General features: G+C 45.7%; 1 protein-coding gene across 1 annotated transcript in view; it reads right to left on the bottom strand.

Moving 5' to 3' along the window:
* Positions 1-15,307, bottom strand: part of NTF3 (neurotrophin 3) — an 89,092-nt gene extending 73,785 nt beyond the window's left edge. Inside the window, exon 1 of the mRNA XM_063133418.1 lies at positions 15,174-15,307. Coding sequence (XP_062989488.1) covers positions 15,174-15,191 — 18 coding nt within the window. The 5' untranslated portion in view covers positions 15,192-15,307. The remainder of the gene's footprint in view (positions 1-15,173) is intronic.
* Between the last annotated feature and the right edge of the window lie 3,885 nt (positions 15,308-19,192).

The following is a 19,192-nucleotide window of genomic DNA, read 5'->3' on the forward strand; positions in this document are numbered from 1 at the left end:
TAACTGTGTTGATACACAGAAGTGTTATTAACTCCTACTGGGGCTGTTTACATGCCTAAATACACAGAAAGTTATTAGCAACAGCTGCTGTTGTATATGGAGGGACACAGCACGATCAACTATTTTCACACACCACAGGTGGTCAGGGACACGGTGGAAAGTGTTTACAACCAACAAGGCTTACTTCACAGCACCACCAATATGATGAGTTTATTGTAGAACTAATTCTTATGTAGAATTAAAATCACGTCTTTTGAAAAGTGTTTACATGGCAAAATGCAACAAACAGCATTGAATAAAAGCGTGTCATATTTAAATCTGCACCCAGAAAAGCTGAACTTGTATATATTATGCAAATTTACATGCATATTCTTTTAAAAATATTGTATTTCATTTTTTAAAACATATTTTTGTATAATTTATTCTGCTTTTCCTACTCATAAAAAGAGGCAAGGAGCTGAGCAAGGCACGGAATCTCACCACTGGAGATCTTTTGAACTTTCTTCTATTATTCCTACACTTTCAAGCATATCTTCACAACCAAGGAGACTAGACAATGACTGGGTTCAGACAACACAATAGTCCACCATTGCTGAAATAGTCCACCATTGACAATTGTGTCATCTGGTAAGCCTTTTCCACACAATGGTTGGTTGTTTTCCAGAAATAACCAACAGAAATAATCAACGGTGTGCAGAGCTGATCTTGTTGTGTCATGTGTCCAGCTCCGCCGACTATTTCACATGCCTACAGAGTCACGAGGCAAGAGCGGCAGAACTCCCTGCCACTCTTGCCCAGCAGGATTCTGTAGGCATTTGTCATCTGTCCCGAGAAGTGCATGGGAAGCTGAAGAACATGCTGTCCCTGGGTGGGGCGCCGTGTGCTTCTCAGGACATGCATGTCCCACTCCTGGGTGGGGCAGGGCACCCCGCTTCCCGGGACATGCACAAATGGAAATTGGGGCAGAAGGGTGTAAGGATCTCTGCAACGTTCAACCATGAGAGAAATCCCCCCTCTGCCCCAATATCCATTTGGATATCAGAGATGGGTGTGTGGATCTCTCCAGTGGCCGCAATGTCAAACTGTGAATGGATTTCTCCTGTGGTTTAACCTTACAGCTGCAGGAGAGATTCATAAACTCCTCCAACCGGATATCCAAAACCAATTTGTGCCTATTGGGGTGGGGCATGGAATCTCTCCTGCAGCTGTAATGTCAAACCGTGGGGGAAATCCATCCGTGCCCTCCCCGCTTAGTTGTAGAGAATGGATGGGCACCAAAAGCCTGTCAGGAGCAGGAGAGAGACTTTTGTCACCGACCCATTCTCCACAACTTTGTGTTGAGCAAAGGGCGGGGGGAGACGTGGATGGATTTCTCTCGTAGCTTGACAGGACAGGAGTTATACTTGCGCCCCCCCCCCCATCCTCGTTCTCCACCACTTTGGAGAGAACGGAGACAGGACGCCAAGATCTCTCCTGCAGCTTGAGAACAGGTAGGCCAGGTGCAAGCATAGAATCATAGAATAGCAGAGTTGGAAGGGGCCTACAAGGCCATCGAGTCCAACCCCCTGCTCAATGCAGGAATCCACCCTAAAGCATCCCTGACAGATGCTTGTCCAGCTGCCTCTTGAAGGCCTCTAGTGTGGGAGAGGCCACAACCTCACCAGGCAACTGATTCCATTGTCGTACTGCTCTAACAGTCAGGAAGTTTTTCCTGATGTCCAGCCGGAATATGGCTTCCTGTAACTTGAGCCCGTTATTCCGTGTCCTGCACTCTGGGAGGATCGAGAAGAGATCCTGGCCCTCCTCTGTGTGACAACCTTTTAAGTATTTGAAGAGTGCTCTCATGTCTCCCCTCAATCTTCTCTTCTCCAGGCTAAACATGCCCAGTTCTTTCAGTCTCTCTTCATAGGGCTTGACAGCTGCAGGAGAGATGCCTGCACCCCGCCTTCCCCATTCTCAGCACCCCACCGGGTCCTGACAATGGGGGACCAGGCACGAAGGGGAATTCTCATAGGAAATGGGGAGGGCAGAGAGGGGGATTTGCTGACCATACTATTGCCTACTGAGATTTGTTTGTTGGCAGTATGGAGGCCGGGGGGGGGTGTGCTTTTCAGCTGTGGCACTTTCCATGTGGAATGATCTGCCCTTGGAAATCAGGAAGGCTCTTAGTTGTGGAGTGCTTCTACTCACAGCTGAAGACACATCTGTTTGCGCAGGTATTTCCCTGACTACTAGCACTGCCAGCTACCCCTAGTTATTTTAATGAGATGTTATTATTTTATCACTGCGTTATTGTCTTAATGATTGATTTTATTGTATGCTATCATCCTGTAAACTGTTTTGAGATGTAGAAAAAGAAAAGCGGTACAGAAATTGTGATACAGATAAGTAATAAATATTTGCTTGCTTATTTTTTAAGTGAATGCTGAGTGTCCAGAAGCCAAATTCTGTGTTTTTCCCTAATCCTGCAGAATTGCAGCATGACTACACATGCTATTTTCTTTCCGCTGCTGGCATTTAATCCTGTATCCAGAACAGATTTACTATATGGAATAAAGCAGAAGAAAGCCTCCTACAGGTTTTCCTAACTCCATTCATCTCACTACAATCCCAACTATATTTACCTGCTAGTTGAATATACAGCTATCAAGTCCTATTCTGGGCTGTGGATTGGAGTGCTCAAAGTTTGCCACTCTTAAATCTCTCAGTAAAGATGATGTGCAGGAATATCAGGGAGCTGTATCAGTAGGATTTTTGCTCTGGCCAGCAATATGGATAAGGCCAACTCAATTCCTCACATTATTCTCCTATCTCTGGAACTGTTCTTATCCTCTCTCCTTGACCCAGTTACGTACTTTGCTACTTATTCCTAACCATGAAAAACGATGTGCATATTAAACAGCGGCAGACACCCCCTTCCTGCTCTGTTCCTGAAAAGGCTTCAGAACTCAACTTCTGGCTCCAGAAACCATGCCCTTCAAATCCATTTCCCATAGAAACACCTGATCATTTTTTTTGTATCATTGTAATAATAATAATAATAATAATAATAATAATAATAATAGTTACCCGCCTCTCCCTCTGGATCGAGGCGGGGTACAACACAAATGCAAACATCATATAACTGATTAAAACATTTAAAACTAATACATTATTAAAAGCAGCACATTATTAAAAGGCAAATTGAGAAATATGAAAATGTATGCATATGTGACAGAGGGAGAGAAACTGCTTTATGGATGCCAGATGCTTTCACAAGAGAGGAGCCCTATCCAGACTATAGAACACTACATCATATGTCATGTGATGCACATTCCCATGGCATCCATTATGACCCTGACATTCCGAGACCAGGACATACAGTAATCCACATTATTATTTTTAACAGAGTGAACTGATTCTCCCTCAGCTTTGACCTGTAGACACCCATGAAACATACACCAACATGGTCCTCATCACTCAAGGACAAATTATTAATGAGAATAAGAACGTCATTTACACAGAATTGTCTTCCTTTTTTTAGTTCTAGGATAAAAAAGGCCATTCAATCAGAGGGCATGTCTACACCACAGGAGGATCTCGCGGTATGTTGATCGCGAAATCCTCCCCCTCAGTCCACATGTGGCGCGCGACATCCCAGGAGGAAGGAGGATGTCGCGCCCGCCATTTTTTATTATTATTATTGTTATTATTATTGAAGATGAGCGCACAAGTGCTCAAATGAAAAGGTAATTTTTTTAAAAAAAAAAATCCGCTCACCCCACCCCTAATGGGACCCACACCGGTTGGGTTTGCACAACCTCAGAGCAGGGGCTGCATATTCAAAATGGGAGCCACCCATGCCCCACAAACACCCAGTCTCACCATGGGTTAAATAGCCCACAGCGGGCTGTCATGCTGTGCAAACAGCTCCAAGGACTCAACTTGACAACACTGTGAGGTTAATAACTGTTCTTAGTAGCCCCAATGCCTGCAGTGAGGGGCTGCTTTAGTCCCCTCTCAGCTGCTTCCTATGTTGAGATTCTCAGCTATGCTATTTTGTGATGGTATGTTGGAAACTGGAGTTTATGTATTTCTACCTATGTATTCCTGCCTCTCCAGGCAAAAATGCTACTTGATTTATGGCTGCTTATACTATCACTGAGAAAACAGTAATAAAACTATACACACACACCAACAACCATAAAAAACACGAATACCAAAATCTAGGATTGATATAAAAACAGCAATTACATATAATGGTGGTGGTTTTTTTTGTTCTTTAGTTTCAGTCTTAAACTTTTGTCTTTGATACTTGGATATTTAAGGCATAGTTTTAAATTTTGCTTTCTTTTGTTAGATTATTACTCTACACCACCTCAAGGGTCTGACTGAATCAGAATGTTGTGGTATGAAAACTAACAAATACATTTTTTAAAATTCATTTATTTAAGGGAGCAATTCTATAAATGTTTAGACAGAAAAAGTTCAAGAATTCTGACCATTTCCCAGACAGCCGTTCTGGCTGAAGGATGCTGGGAGTTGTTGGACTTTTTTCTCTCTAAGCATGCATAGGATTGTGCCCTACGTTACTTATACCCTGTCTTTAAAAAAACCCAAAAAACACCACAACTTTCCCAGTTTGAAAATTTGGAAGATGGGATTGTGTGGAACAGTTGTCTAAACACACCTAAGGGGAGTCCACACACCGTTCCGAAGGCGCCCCGAAGCCCCTTGATGGCGCCCCGAAAACGCTCGTGTAGCACGTACCTTAATCGTCCCCAGAAGAGGCGGAGGAGGAGGCGTGTTTTGGCAGCGCAGACTGTGGGCGGGCTGCTCCTGGCTCCGTTTTCCTTTAGCCAGCAGGCCCTGCAAGAGCTACCAGCAGCGGGGCGGCGGCGGTGGCCCCTGCGCGGTCCCGGGGGCATGGGAGGCGCCCTCCCCTTTCCTCGCCCGTCGGCTCTCTTCCCTCCCACGACCCAGCCCCGCTGCTGGTAGCTCTCCCTCGGCTATCAAGGGGCTTCGGGGCGCCTTCGGAACGGTGTGTGGACTCCCCCTTAAACACACTGCAGGTAATAGGGCAACTGAGGGTACAATTATGTTTGTCCAAAGATTTACAAACAGAGGTGTTAATATGAGCCAAGAAACTTCAATTTCAAGTTTGTTGCGTGAAGTTTAAGGCAGCGGAGGAGGAGGAGGAGGAGGACAGGGAGCTGGTGGAGGAATTCAGAAGAGCGAGAATGACATGACCATAGCCGTAGGCAAGAAAAACGATCTCAGTTTACAATAGCATTTGTCTGGATAGTAGCGGAGGCAATGTGAGTGCATGGAAGCTGTTAGAGTAATAAAACACAGCTTTCAGACAAATGCAACACCAGACACAATTTCTCTCATGCTGCACTGCACCAAACCACTCCTCATTCAAATGATGGGCAGCAATTAAACATTAAAAACCATAACAAGTAATGATATACCAAGCCAGGGAGAGTGGCTGGGGGTGCACCACAAGCATCAAAAGTTACATCACTCGTTTTAACAAAATATTACATTATTTGGAGGGGCCCCTCAATAGCATGTAGTTAAAATTTCCAGACGGCATTAAACTGAAACAAGTCACAAGCAAAAGGGCAATAATAGTAAGAAAAACAAAAGAAAGGGATCAAGGAAGGTTTAAAAATGTGGTAAAAAATCAGATGTTTCAGGCTGGAAAATTCCAAGCAAATACATAAGAGAAATTAATGTAAAACAGGCAGGAGAAATCTGTTAACTAGTATGGCAAAAAGAATCATGGGCATGATCCTGGAAAAAGGAATATTAGGAACAAATTTGTAATCTGGAAGTGGCAAATATTTAACTCAGGGCCAAATATTATACTAAATGCACATCTGCCACCAAAATTTAGTTGCGTGGTTTTAGCTCCCCTCAATGACACTGAGTACAGGTGTTGGATGTGCAATGCACCTGGGTGCAGCCCCCCCCCCCATCTCTGACAGCCCCCTCTGGCGGGGGTGCAAATGAACAGGTGGGGGAAGGGAGGAATGGCAGGGAAATTAGGAAATCTGGAGGAGGTAGAAGTGGGGGTGGGGGAGGAAAATGGCAGCAGGTGGCAGAAGGGGGAGAGAAAAAAGAAGATAGACGGGGTGGTGAGGAACGAAGGAACCTGGAGGAGGAAGAGAAAGAAAAGGAGGAAGGCTGTCAGAAAAGAAAGAATTCCAGTAAATTGGGGGGGGGGAGGCAGAATTTCAGCAGGGATGGACAAAAAAAGGGAGACTTCTAGCAAGGGGAGGGGTAAGAAAAGACATAAACCCAGCAAGGGGGACAAGGAACGAAAGAATCCGAAAAACAAATGTGTGCAGGCCCAAATAACCGCAAATGCACCCTTAGCCCCCCCTCTCAAAATGACAAGTATGCCCATGGGCCTGAAAAGATTGCCCAGCCCTGAACTCATAGGACTTGGTTTATCTTGACATCATGATGTTTCATGTTTCTCTCTCCAGCCCTGACATAAGCAGCCAACGACATGGGATGAAACAAGGGTGAGGAAAATGTAAAACATTGCTATGTTGGAACACGGGTTGTAGTATATGTTACAGGGGGAGAAGGGGGATGACCTGCCATTTTTAGCAACAACCACTCACAAAAGTCTTAAGGGGGACAATCTACCAGAAAGTTCTCCAATCCCATACTTCTTTAAAAATACACTGCTTTTCAGGAAACTCTCAAAGAAAATAAGGAAACCAACTGCACAATCTTAAAATAGCATGTAAAAGTAAAAACATCAAAATCAATCTAAACCCCCCAGAAATATTCATCACTGAAATTGGCCCCTGGGCAGAAGAACTTCCCAGTGGGTTTTGCCCAACGTAATTATGGAGCAGTCAATAAATACTGAAAAAGATCCATTGTGAGTGAGCGACTTAAATACTTCAATAATATAAATTGGAAGGATTTCTTAGAAGACCAACCAAGGGAATTAGTGACTTAGAAGGAAAAATTAAGTATGTACTGAATAACTTCACCAAAATAGTGACTAAATTTGGTTAATAAAGGAGACATTTTGGAAAGTTGTAAACACCAATGCAGGAGAGGAGCTGTTTAGAGTTTTTAATAACAATAACAAGCAAGCTTCGGATTAAAGGTTGGAGTAAAAAGCCAACTGTCATAGATAAAGGGCCTTGCTAGACGAGGCCTTAGCGCGCTTTGAGGCCCGGTTTTCCTGCTGTGCGTCCACATGACACACAGGGGAATCCGGGCCCAGGCCGCGCTGAAGCTTCCCCTAACGCGCCATAAGCGAAGTCGCTTATGGCGCGCCTTTTCCGCAGCCCTGGCCTGAGGTCGGGGCTGTGGAACGTCTAGCAAGGTCCGTGGCTTTTTGCAGCTACTCGCTTACTCGCGAGTAGCCGGGAAAAGCGCGCTGTGCCCATCAGGCCGGGGGGGGGGGGGAGATGGGGGGGAAGGCCGGACCGGCAGGAGGGGGGGGAAAGCCGGACATCGGGGATGGGATGGGGCCAAGGGACAGACAACCGGGGATGGGGCTGAGGGACAGACAACCGGGGATGGGATGGGGGGAGGGACAGACAACTGGGGATGGGATGGGGGCGAGGGACGGATAATTTTAGAAAAAAAACCCACTTACCTTCTCCGGAGTCTTCGGCGTGCACGTGGCCCCTTTAACAACAACAACAACAAAAATGACCGACGCTGCAGGGCTTCCGTAGTCCCTGCGCGTCGGCCGTCTAGGAGGCGGCGCAGCGCGCGTTAAGGTTAGTGCGCCGTCGCCCCGCCTCCCTGCCGGCTTATCCAGCTGGGTTTAGCAAGGCCCAAAGTGGTTGTTTTCTTTGTAAGAAAAGATTTGGCCACAGAAAATGTGAATACAAATGCAGAAATAATTTCAGTTCCAAAAAAAGTAACATTTTAAGTAATACTTGTGCATAAATCTTCTTGCCAAAGAAACCAACTGCATGCACATAATGGTACTATAATGCCTTACTCTAACGTATGATGGCAAGCACCCACTGGTACTGGTGGGGCAGAGGGCAGGGTCACCAATGACAGAGCCAAGGGGTACGCCATAGGAGGAGCCATTAATATCATCAGAGCAGCACAGAAAAGGGCTCTTTTGAATCCCTACCAAGCAGCAACCCGCTCCACAGAAAGGGAAAACTAAAGCATGTGGACTTTAAAATCATGTCCACAAAAACCTTGGTCCTGTGGGTCTGGATTAGATGTGCTGGTGACCTCTCTCACATATAAACACAAACACACACTGAGTATTCAGCACACAAGCATAGAATCATAGAATAGCAGAGTTGGAAGGGGCCTACAAGGCCATCGAGTCCAACCCCCTGCTCAATGCAGGAATCCACCTTAAAGGATCCCCGACAGATGGCTGTCCAGCTGCCTCTTGAAGGCCTCGAGTGTGGGAGAGCCCCCCCCTCACCACAAACCAACAGACGATTTGCTATGGGCTTCTTAATGAGCATCCAAATTCCCATATAAATCCTGGATCCTGCAGAGACATAGGACACTATCATAACCATATTTGGGAAGCTGGGAGAGGGATTCTCATAAACCCCTGGTCCCCTCTCCTGCCTCTGGTTAAGCTGGGGATATGTTCTGAGTATGTGCAAGAGCAGCAAGCAAGGAGAACACAGACGACAACAAACCACGTCTGGTTATCATGTTAGTAGCTGGCTGGGGCTGGTGTGTGTGCGCGCAAAATCAGGTTTTCACTGCCCCCCATACCTACTTCCCCTGGTTATACACAGGGCTATTCTTGAAGTCTCTGGAAGCTTCAATTGGTTCAAAAAATGCAGTGACCAGATTAGTCAGAATGAGCGCATTACATGAGATTTTCATTCATTCCCAGCTTGTATCCAGGCACAATTTAAGATGCTGGTCTTGACCTTCAGCACCCTAAATTACCTGGGGCTTACCTGGCTCCTGCTTTACTTTCTTTTACGCACCAGACAAAGGCTGTACTTCAGCCTTCTGGTGATAGTTTACATTGTGGACTTTCATTGTGTTGCGGTTGCTGCTGCTGCTGGTCTGTGAACTGCTGACATTGCTTTGACTTGCTTTTACTGCGACCTTTGAGATAAGAATTTTATTTATCTGGCATCGCGTTTTGATGTTTGTAATTTTGTTTAATGGTTTTGTTTTCTTGTGAACCACTCTGAATGCAATTATTTAAGAGAATAATGGCATGCAATTATTTTAAATAAATAATACATTCCTCCAAATACAAAGTCTGACATCCTGTACAAATTCAGGCTGTTCAATTCCCATTGATTATAACAGAATTTAAGCAGCCTAATTCTCTGTAAAATTACAAGTGGAGTGATGTAGAAGTCTTCTGAGAAATTGTGTAAATCTTCTCTTAACCCATTTTGCTTCTTTCATTACTTCTCAGATATTCATTCCAGGCATGTTCAAATTTGCCTCAAACGTCCATTTTTAGAAGAAAACCAATGGCAAACACTAGTCTCGTTTTGCCTACTGAAACGAGTTTCTTCACCAAGTGCTGAACTCCCAAGAAACAACCAGTACTGATTACACACCCACAAGACAGGCTGACCAAAAACGTGCATGATTTTTGATGGTCCCAGATAAGCATCTGCAGAATCCTCCCTGAGAAATCCTGCAGTTCGTAAGAAAACTATTTCAGTTCTCCCTTCAAATTCTTTGCATGCCTGAACAAAAACCTCCACTGGCATCTAGACTAGGCACTATGATGACAAATTTCATTAAGTGTTGTCTCACAAGTCTCAGTTTAGTTATTCCCTTTATTTTCATTGCTTTCTGATTTCCATTGCTTTCATTTCCCTCAAACAGCTGGACATCAGGAAAAACTTCCTGTTAGAGCAGTATGACAATGGAATCAGTTGCCTGGGGAGGTTGTGGGCTCTCCCACACTAGAGGCATTCAAGAGGCAGCTGGACAACCATCTTTCAGGGATGCTTTAGGGTGGATTCCTGCATTGAGCAGGGGGTTGGACTCGATGGCCTTGTAGGCCCCTTCCAACTCTGCTATTCTATGATTCTATGAACATCACCTCCATCTCCTCCAATGATATAGTGAATGTTTGCACTTACTTTCAATAATCTGGATTTCAGCCTGGGCGAAAGCGGGCATTACTTTAAATCTGTATCAAGCAATTACATCTCTTTGCCATTTTTACTTTAGAGTATGTCAAAGCACCCCGCCTTGCTAAGGTCCCAATACAGATTTGGGGCCCTGCACCTACTCTAAAGTAAAGATGGAGGAAGACATCACTGCTAGTTATGGGTTTAAAACTATTTCTATTTTGGCCCTCATTATCACCACCAGAACTCAGGATTCTTGAGCATCTCCTAGGTCAAGTTCTACCTGTAGTCCTCCAAGAGCAGCTGCTACAGTGTTGTCTCCAAAGGGAAATCTGCAGCACTGACTTCCCTTTCATGAGGACTCTCGGAGGGAAAGTAGGTGGCCAGGGTCTATTGACAGAGAGATAAAATCAACAATAGCAGTACTAGCAGTGGTAGAATCCATAATGACTACAAACACTGTGATAAATCAGCAGGCGGAGGTTTCAAAGACCTGGGCGGGGAGGGGGAACACACGAAGCTCCCAAGCTGTGCACCCCTGCTGAAGATGTCATACCACACTGGGGGCTCATCTACACCAAGCAGGATATTCCCCTATGAAAGTGGTTTATAAAAGGCAGGAGCCACACTACTGCTTCATAGCAGTATTGAAGTGCACTGACAACTGCTGGGGCCCATTGACACATACCATATACCACTTTCATACCGCTATATCCTGCTTGGTGTGTCTCCTGCCTTTTATATACCGCTTTCATAGTGGAATATCCTGCTTGGTGTAGATGAGCCCTTTCTCTCAGACTGATGTAGTAATCCCACCATCAGGATTAGGGGAGGGGAGAAGTCAGTTGCATTCCTGTTAAGTATACTCCTTAACTTGTTCTATCCTGCAGTGAACTCAAGTTGATAAACCACCTCGCCACTAAGTACACAGTTGAGTAGGTCATTGCCCTCAGGAACTCATGCCACGGCCTACAATTATTTCCCAAGGTGCCGCATCAATTACTGTCTTCAAGGCTATCCAGACCTTTAGAAAAAAACACATGGACCACATGTACAGGATTCCCTGGATTGTATCTCTTTAGAAGCCGGTGATGGATCTCTATGATTGAATAGTTTCCTATGTTCAAAATAATATCATGCTTTTGGAATACTAGTATGTCAGAGAGCACGTTTCCCCCACCTTCATTTTGAAGTGCAGCAGTACCAGAAGCACTTCTTTTAAGTTGTAAATCAGTTATTGGAGTTCTTTTGTGACACTAAAACCTGTCATATTATTTACACAGTAATAAATAATTTTTATTGTACAGACATTTATATCATCCTTTCCATATATAGTTACATACTTCACAGAAACTTAAAATGCAAATTATCTAAAGTATGTTATATCTATAGGAGGACGAACAATAGTCAATGCATTTCTCTTTTAACAATTCTGCTGAAATGCAATCACAGGTTTTACACGCTTTCAGTGCACGCTTAGGGAGCAAGGGAGAAACCCACATAAGGAATCTGTATTGGTGGATCTGCATACAGAACAAGGGAACGACCACTACTCTGGGTTAGTAAGTACATGCTAGTTCATGAGTAACAGGTATTTTCAATTGTATATACTCGCGCATTAAATATCACTCTAATATTCTTCTCCCTCCCTCTACATCCCTTTCTTAAAAGGGTTTGTTCAACTCTTAAAAGGGATGTTCAACTCTTTCTTAAAGCATGTAACATTTATTTATTTATTTATTACATTTTTATTTATTTATTACATTTTTATACCGCCCAATAGCCGGAGCTCTCTGGGCGGTGCATTCCTTCTATTCCTTTCTCATACCCATGGGAAACTGCTGTGGATCATTAAGTGTTTTTAGTAAAATTAAGTTCATTCCCTGTCATTGAAGCGTAGTGAGATTATGTCCTCCCTGGTAGTAGCAAGTCCTTTCAGACCAACTTCTTCAATAAGATATATACTGCAATTCTACAGCACACAATCAGGGAGGGGAGGAGACCAGAGAGGCCCAGTTATGAGAGGAGGATGGAGGAGGCTTGTATCCTGGCTTTTCTGGTCATAGAATCATAGGGCGTTGCTAGACGTACCGGGTGTTCCGTCGTTGAGGAGCGGTGAAAGCGGCTTTTCCCGTTCAGCCGTGACGCCTCATCATCCACACCTGCCTTCGATTTGTGGCGGAAGTTTGCGCCGGTTGTGCTGCTGCCGCCGCGAGAACGGTTGCACAGCCACACCGGCCTGATTGCCGCGGCTTTTTTTTTCGCTCGCTGCACGGTTTGCGCACGTCCGAAAGACCGCAAACTTGCGCAGCCGTCAGCGATGCCGCCGCCGGCCCTGGCGGCGGCAGCGGCGGCAGTGCCAGTGCCAGCCGAAGTGCTGCTGGTGCTGTTGAGGGTCAACATTGATGCGCTCACTTCCTGATGGGGGTCGTGGCGGGTGTCATATGACCCGAGGTCAATCGTCTGCATGGCCACTCTGTGCCTACATCTCCCATCATGCCTCTGAGGTGTCGGCGGCGATGATCGCCTCTGTGCCCTGTGCCCCATCCCAAGGAGCCAACCCACATCTGGCCGTAGCCATGGCAGCAGCCCACAAACAGCTCTGCCCTCTGCCAGCCTGGTACCCACACTAACAGGCAGCGTACAGCACCGCCATTATGCGGCCACGGTAGCTGCCCACCGCAAGGAGTCACCAGCCACTTTTCCGGTCCTCCGTTCCTGCGCAAACTGTCACTGGGGAAATAAAAAAAAAAAGCCGCTCCGCCGCGCTGCCCCAGCTGCCGGACTGCGCGCAAATGGCGGAGGCGGCTTGACCGAAGCCGCTGACCACTCCCCCTTAGCACGCCTTTTCCTGCCCAGTGCGGACCGCAGTGACCTCACATCCTCCCACACGTACTCCGAATTACCGCGGGACAGCAGGAAAAGGCGTCCTAAAACTCACTTTTTTAAAGTCGGGAGAAAGAGGCTTCACCGCGGGATAACGGCGGATCCTCGTGAACGTCATCTGGAAGCCTCGACGTGACTGCGGAAGGTAACGCGCGCTAGAGCCTCGTCTAGTAACGCCCATAGGCACCAATAACTACAACTGGGACACCTTTGGCTAAAACCAAAGCGCTGAGATTGCCACCAAAATCCCAACCATATTTGCTTAGAAGTTCAATGGGAATGAGACCCAGTTTACGCAATCCAGTGGTAAAGCTCCCCTAACACGATGCCATTTCAATGCAGAACTTCATTAATGCCCCCCCTTCCGCCCAAACTTCCCTGCACAGAGAAAGCAAACATGGAAGGGGGAAGGGATTCATCATCTCCTCCTGGATGTTTTGTTTTTCTTTGTGCAGATAGTGGTTAGTTTTACTTTTTCCCGGGGGCGGAGATTCAAATACACGCATCCTGAAGTACTAGAGCTGGAATCACTGAGATTTTATTATAGATAAATAGATATGGATACACCCCACATTTTTTCCTGCTGCCTGAATGCTGGGCGGGGGCGTCCTCTCCGTCGATGCAGCATACTTAAGCGTCCCATCAGTCAGATGCTCTTGCAAAGGTTGTCTTCGCACAGAGCCAGCTCGCGCCTGCCGCGCACACCCCGCCTTAAGGGCACCCTCCGTCCGTCCGTCCGTGCCTCCCTCCCTCCTCCCCAGGCGTCTGTAAATAACTGCGCCACAAAACCACCCAAGAGCGCGCGGTCCGCCAACAGCTTCCTTCAGACCGAAATTCCGCCCCCGCCACTTCGCTCCATCTACCGGCTATTTCGAGCGCAAGGCAGATTTTCACCCTTTTCCAGTTTTATTTTAACTTAGGATTAGGGACTGGATCGGAAAAGTATCCAAACCATTTCAGGATTCTTCTTCTCTCTTGCCGTCTCTCCACCCCCCTCGTTTTGGAGAGTTTCTAGCTCCAAAAGAAGCTCCAAGGCAATTCAGCTGTTTGGGGAGGGGAGGGGAGCCCCTGCTTCTGCCTCCGCGCGCGGGGCGATAGTTTCCGTCTTCCCATTCCCAGAAGGGGGCTTTCCAAGGACGCCTCGGCGCGCAAGGGGGAAGAGCCCCCCCACCCCCCGGCTTGGGCAAGCTCCCGGGCCTCGCCCCTAACGCGGACGACGCTTCCACACTTCCGCGGACTCTCCGAGTCCTCTTTGCACCTAGGCAAGAACCCGCCAAGAACGTCTTTGATCGCCACGCCAGTCCCAGGGCATGGATGCGCCATGGGGCCGATTGCGTTTTCTTGCCTTGGAAGAGGATGGTTGCGGGGAGGGGGAGGGGAGGGAGGGGGGCTGGATCAAATTCTTGAATCGAGTTTGAAAAGCTGCAAGGAAGTGAGTTACCTGAAATAAAGGGGGGGGTTTGCGACAGAAAGGGGGGGATTCTAACTCGCCTTCCCTCGATTTCCTACATGCCCTAAGGGGCGCGCGCAATGGAGGGGGTCGGGGGGGGGGAGAGGCGTGTTTAGGCTCCTGAGGTTGGGTTTTGTCTATTCGCCTCTCCTCCGTCTGCATTTCCAAGGCTTTTGTTAGGAACGGAACGTGCTCGATTCCTTCTTTAAAGGGGGCGGGGGGGGGGAGAACCCAGAGGACCTTGGAACATTTCCCCTGCCTCGATCTCCCTCGGAGGAGCTGCATTAAGAGAAGCTCGAGAGTGGAATCCCTTTACAAGCTTACTTAGGAGTCAGTTCCCTTGAAACTCACTCTTGAGTAAACGCCGGCCTCCTCGAAGTGCGAGGTCCCAGCCCGTAGACACGCTTACCTGTAAGGCCCAACAAAATAGAGCGGGATTTCCAAGAAAAGATGCATTGGGTTGGGGCGTCAGGGAAGGCAACGGGAAACTTATTGCAGGGGGGAGCGGAGCAGAGCGGGTGCTTCCCCTCCCCCCCCCCCGCTCCCCACGCCTTTCAAGCCGCGCGCTCCCTTCCGTACACACGTCGTCGGGAGCAGCCCCGACCCACCGACCCGTGGGGCTGCCTTCCCCAGAAACAGCCGGGGGGGGGGGGTTGCATCGCGCAGGCAGGACCTCCTCGAAGCCCCCCGTTCCAAGCCAAGCCCCCCCCAAGCCCGGTCTTTCTTTTGTTCTTGTCGCCCACACCTCCTCCCCCCCCCCCGCCGCCCCTTACCGTGGTAAACGTGACCATGGCATCCGCATGAACGTTTGCAGGAAAGTCGACATGAAGAGAAAGAGGTGGATGGGAATAATCTGGTCATTCAAATAACAACAACAGCAGCAGCAGCAATAACCGATACAAGACAAAAGCACCCTCCACGGACGGCTTGTGCAGAAGTTCCTCGCCTCTGTTGCGGGAGCGGAGACCGAAAACTCTGCGTCCCGCGAACATGAATCTGCTCGATTATAACAAACCAGCTCAGCCAGATGGCTTTTGCGCATTAACCCCTTTGTCGCCACGCGCTCCTCCTGCGCGCTCTTGGCCACCTTAAACCCTCGCTGGGAAGCACCGGGAGGAACTGCAGCGAGGTGGTGGTTGTTTTCATTTCACGCTGATTAAAGCTCGGCCTGCGTGTGCGTGTTTAAATATATCCCATCCGTTTCAGCCCTCAATTTTCTTCCTTTTTTTTTAATTATGGAGCATAGAGTTGGCATTAGCAAAATTCGGAGGAATCCTTTTCTAAAGCATGTCTAGCAAGAACGTTTACTCAGAAGTAAGTCCCACTGAGTTCTTGCTCTCTGTGCAAATTTCGGATTGCAAATTTATTCCGCGGTAAAGTGTACTTAAGACTGAATTATTACCATCACTTCCAAACGTTTAAGCCTTCCTTTTAGAAGAAAAACACAATTTAGAATATATATCTAAACATTGTCCTGCTTGTGTGTGCAAATGCATACCAAGAGGTCAGTTTGTTTATTTCTCTACATACCATAATCATTCAAAATAAATTGGGAGGACTTGTTCTCCCCCCCCCCCCCGCCCTGTTTTTTTTTAAAATAATTTAAACCCACTGTTGATTTGTTGGGTTTTTACTCCTTTTATTATTTTTAATTATCAGAAAAATGCAAGCATTTCATATTTTAGCAACAGATTTACAAGAAATGGCAAATTTAAAAGATTTTATCTGTAGGTAACCCCATTAAGAAAAGAAAGTAGTGCTAAAGGTGTGATCAGCTACCATCAGAGAACCAATTGCCAAACCAATTTTCCCCCTTGAATTTGTCTGGCTGGTTCACCAAGAAGGGAGATGATCATTTTAGCTGCATGCCTCTTTAATTCCCCCTCTGAATTTACATGCCTAAACCAGTGTGTGTGCTTTTTCCTCTGCCAGATTCAAATAGAACATGAAGAACAAGTTAAAACCAACATCTTTTAATGTTAAAAACGATGATTTGTTAAAAAATAACCTTTACCACCCAAAAGTTGATGGTACAGAAAGATTATTCAGGGTGTGCATCACTGCAGGATAGTTTGTCTCAATAAATTTTCCTTCCTTTTCAACAAGTTTTATCCATTTACGTTGTACAATCTCAGGGCAGAGATCAGTCTTTGGGTTATATTTATTCTGTCATGTACACTGATGGTGCTATAATTAATATCAGTAATATATTGCCTAAAGAAATCATGCCTTACTTTGTTAGCACATCTTTTCTGCTTGCCGTTCCCCTATTATTTCATTCTTATTCTGCATTTTTTGTAAGCATAGAAGCTGAAACAGTTTTTTCTCAGCTGCCTGTTCATAATAGCTTCTGTGAGGCAGGTCCTTTTCATTTTACAGAGGGCAGAACTGAAGCTAACGGAAAGTGAGTTGCCCATGGCCATGCAGAGAATCCATGGCAGAGTCAGGACTTGAACCCTTGCTTATCCTATACTCCAACACCTAGGTCATCTTGATTTCCATCCAATTATATTCACATGGACACAGTTGTCTCTTCATCTGAAGTGCAAAATGTTTTTCAGCCTGCCTTGGTCTAGACATGCAGCAGAATGAGCTGCACCACTTTAGGATTGTTCTATGGTAAAAACTCCATGAAAGACAATATCAGCACAGCAGGCAAAAAGCTTTGCTAAAATCTATGTTCTGGTGTGTTAGCTTTCTATTTGCAAGGAGTATTTTTTTTACACGGAGGAACTTTCAAAAACGATATCACAAACTGATCCATGTCCATTATACTGCTTCAACCTTCAACTTCTCCATCCTCCTTTATGTAAAGAACCATCCTCTTTCTCCCTACTCTCATAGATAAATGCAATAATAAGTGCCAAACTGGTGAATCCTAACATTTACTGGCAATTTTTAAGATTTTGCGAGGCTCCCTGGAAAATGTTAGAAAGGATTCCATCACAAGCTGTTTCTCACTTTTATACTGCAGCAGCAATGGATAAAAATGAAGGCCACATTTGGACAGTCACCAAATTTCCGACTCTTAATACAACATGCACACATTGTATACATATATATGAGTGTAGATATCTATATAATTAATATTGTAAACAAATTACAAACAAGCATAGCATATGTAATCATATCTAAGTCTAGCATATATATAAACAACTTTATTTCAGTTGTTAATGGATTAAAAATTACTCCCCATAGTATACACATTGTACCTGCCTCATCATCATCATCATCATCATCATCACCATTTTCACTGCCTGGGTTGCCTTTCACATTTCAATGACCAGGAAATCTTCTTTCACTGATGCCTCTTCTATAGTTCACTGATTATCCTCCAGTCTGTAGAATATTAAACACTTTGCGGCTTCCATCCAGAATGCAATAATATATATTTAAATGGTGAGCTTGCAGCAAAAATGTAATGCTGCCAACAGTTTGCCCCTGCATTCAATCTCCTGTAGCAAAGGCAGAGGACTGCTAGAATTAACAGCAAATCTTGTCGGTAGAAACAGTGGTTCTCCTCCTGCAGCTACCAAAGGGTTAACCATTTGACATGCGTTCACCACCTGGGAAACTATGATCACCAATGCACTCCTGAGTCCAAGCATAAGGAAAGGGGATAAGCGAAAGCTTCCAAATCAATTAGGAGGTACAAGGACTGGCTACCTCTGCTAAGAGGAAAACCAACCAGCAACTCGTTCACAACTGGAAAGGTCCCGGCCATTCTCCACTTGTGCCTGTGGCTGCCTGCAATCAACACCCCTTGTAATTCGATATGCAACACCTAATCTTGCCAAATACGCGTGCATGGGGCGGGAAGAAAGACAGAGACTATTTTCACAACTCTGCAAAAGGGAAACAACTGGACTGCTTCCAGTTTGCTAAAATATAAATCAAAAGATTTTTATTACTTATTTTATAAGCTAGATTTCCTCCCAAGATTTTATCTTTGTAAAATCACCTCTACACATACCTAGCCCCTTGTTGCATTTTGAACACTTTCTTGTCACCAGTAGTGACAAATAATAATAATAATAATAATAATAATAATAATAATGAACTCAAGGATATGTGGACAGGTGCAGGCTTGAGAGCTGGAGATACCAGGGACATAGTGCATGCTTAGCACATGTACGGTGACACATTTCTGCCATATAAGTGAATAGTTGCCATTCACTATGGGGAGGGAGGGCAGGAACATGTGCTGCTTTTGGGGACACAATTGTAGTGAGGACAAAACCTGTCCACCACCCCTGATGTCACAAGGAGAGGAGGCATCCTGGTGCAGGGAGCAGTGGCCATTGGCCTCCTTGTAAAGACAGCTCAAAGTTGAGAGGAAGACGATTTGAGGTGGTAAAGTGTGGTTGAGTTAAAGACAAGGAGTTGAAATTGCTGAGGTTGTTATTGCACTATCCGTGTATCCAGTAAAATCTCATTTTCTCACGTGGCTCAGAAAAGGAATGACAGCTAGCACAGTGTTTTGGGGGGGGTGTTGGGTTTTTTAACGGGCGTGCAGGTTTCAAAGGGATACACAGATATGGGACAAATTGTAAATTTATAGCACATATCTGAATGATTTTCAAATAACTGAAAATCAGATAATGAGAATTCAAGGGGGTGGGAAAGGAACAGACACAAAAGTATTTGCATTTGAATTAATTTGGTAATGAAAGTAATAATATCACAATGTGACAAGCTTACAATATATTAGGTGTATGAAGAATGTGGCAGGAAAAGAACAGGCTGGAGTCAGACTCTGGGTTGATCTCAGTGTCCCCAGTTCTTACCCAGA

The sequence above is a fragment of the Elgaria multicarinata genome, chromosome 9 (genome assembly GCF_023053635.1).
Source record: "Elgaria multicarinata webbii isolate HBS135686 ecotype San Diego chromosome 9, rElgMul1.1.pri, whole genome shotgun sequence".
Lineage (NCBI taxonomy): Eukaryota > Metazoa > Chordata > Lepidosauria > Squamata > Anguidae > Elgaria > Elgaria multicarinata.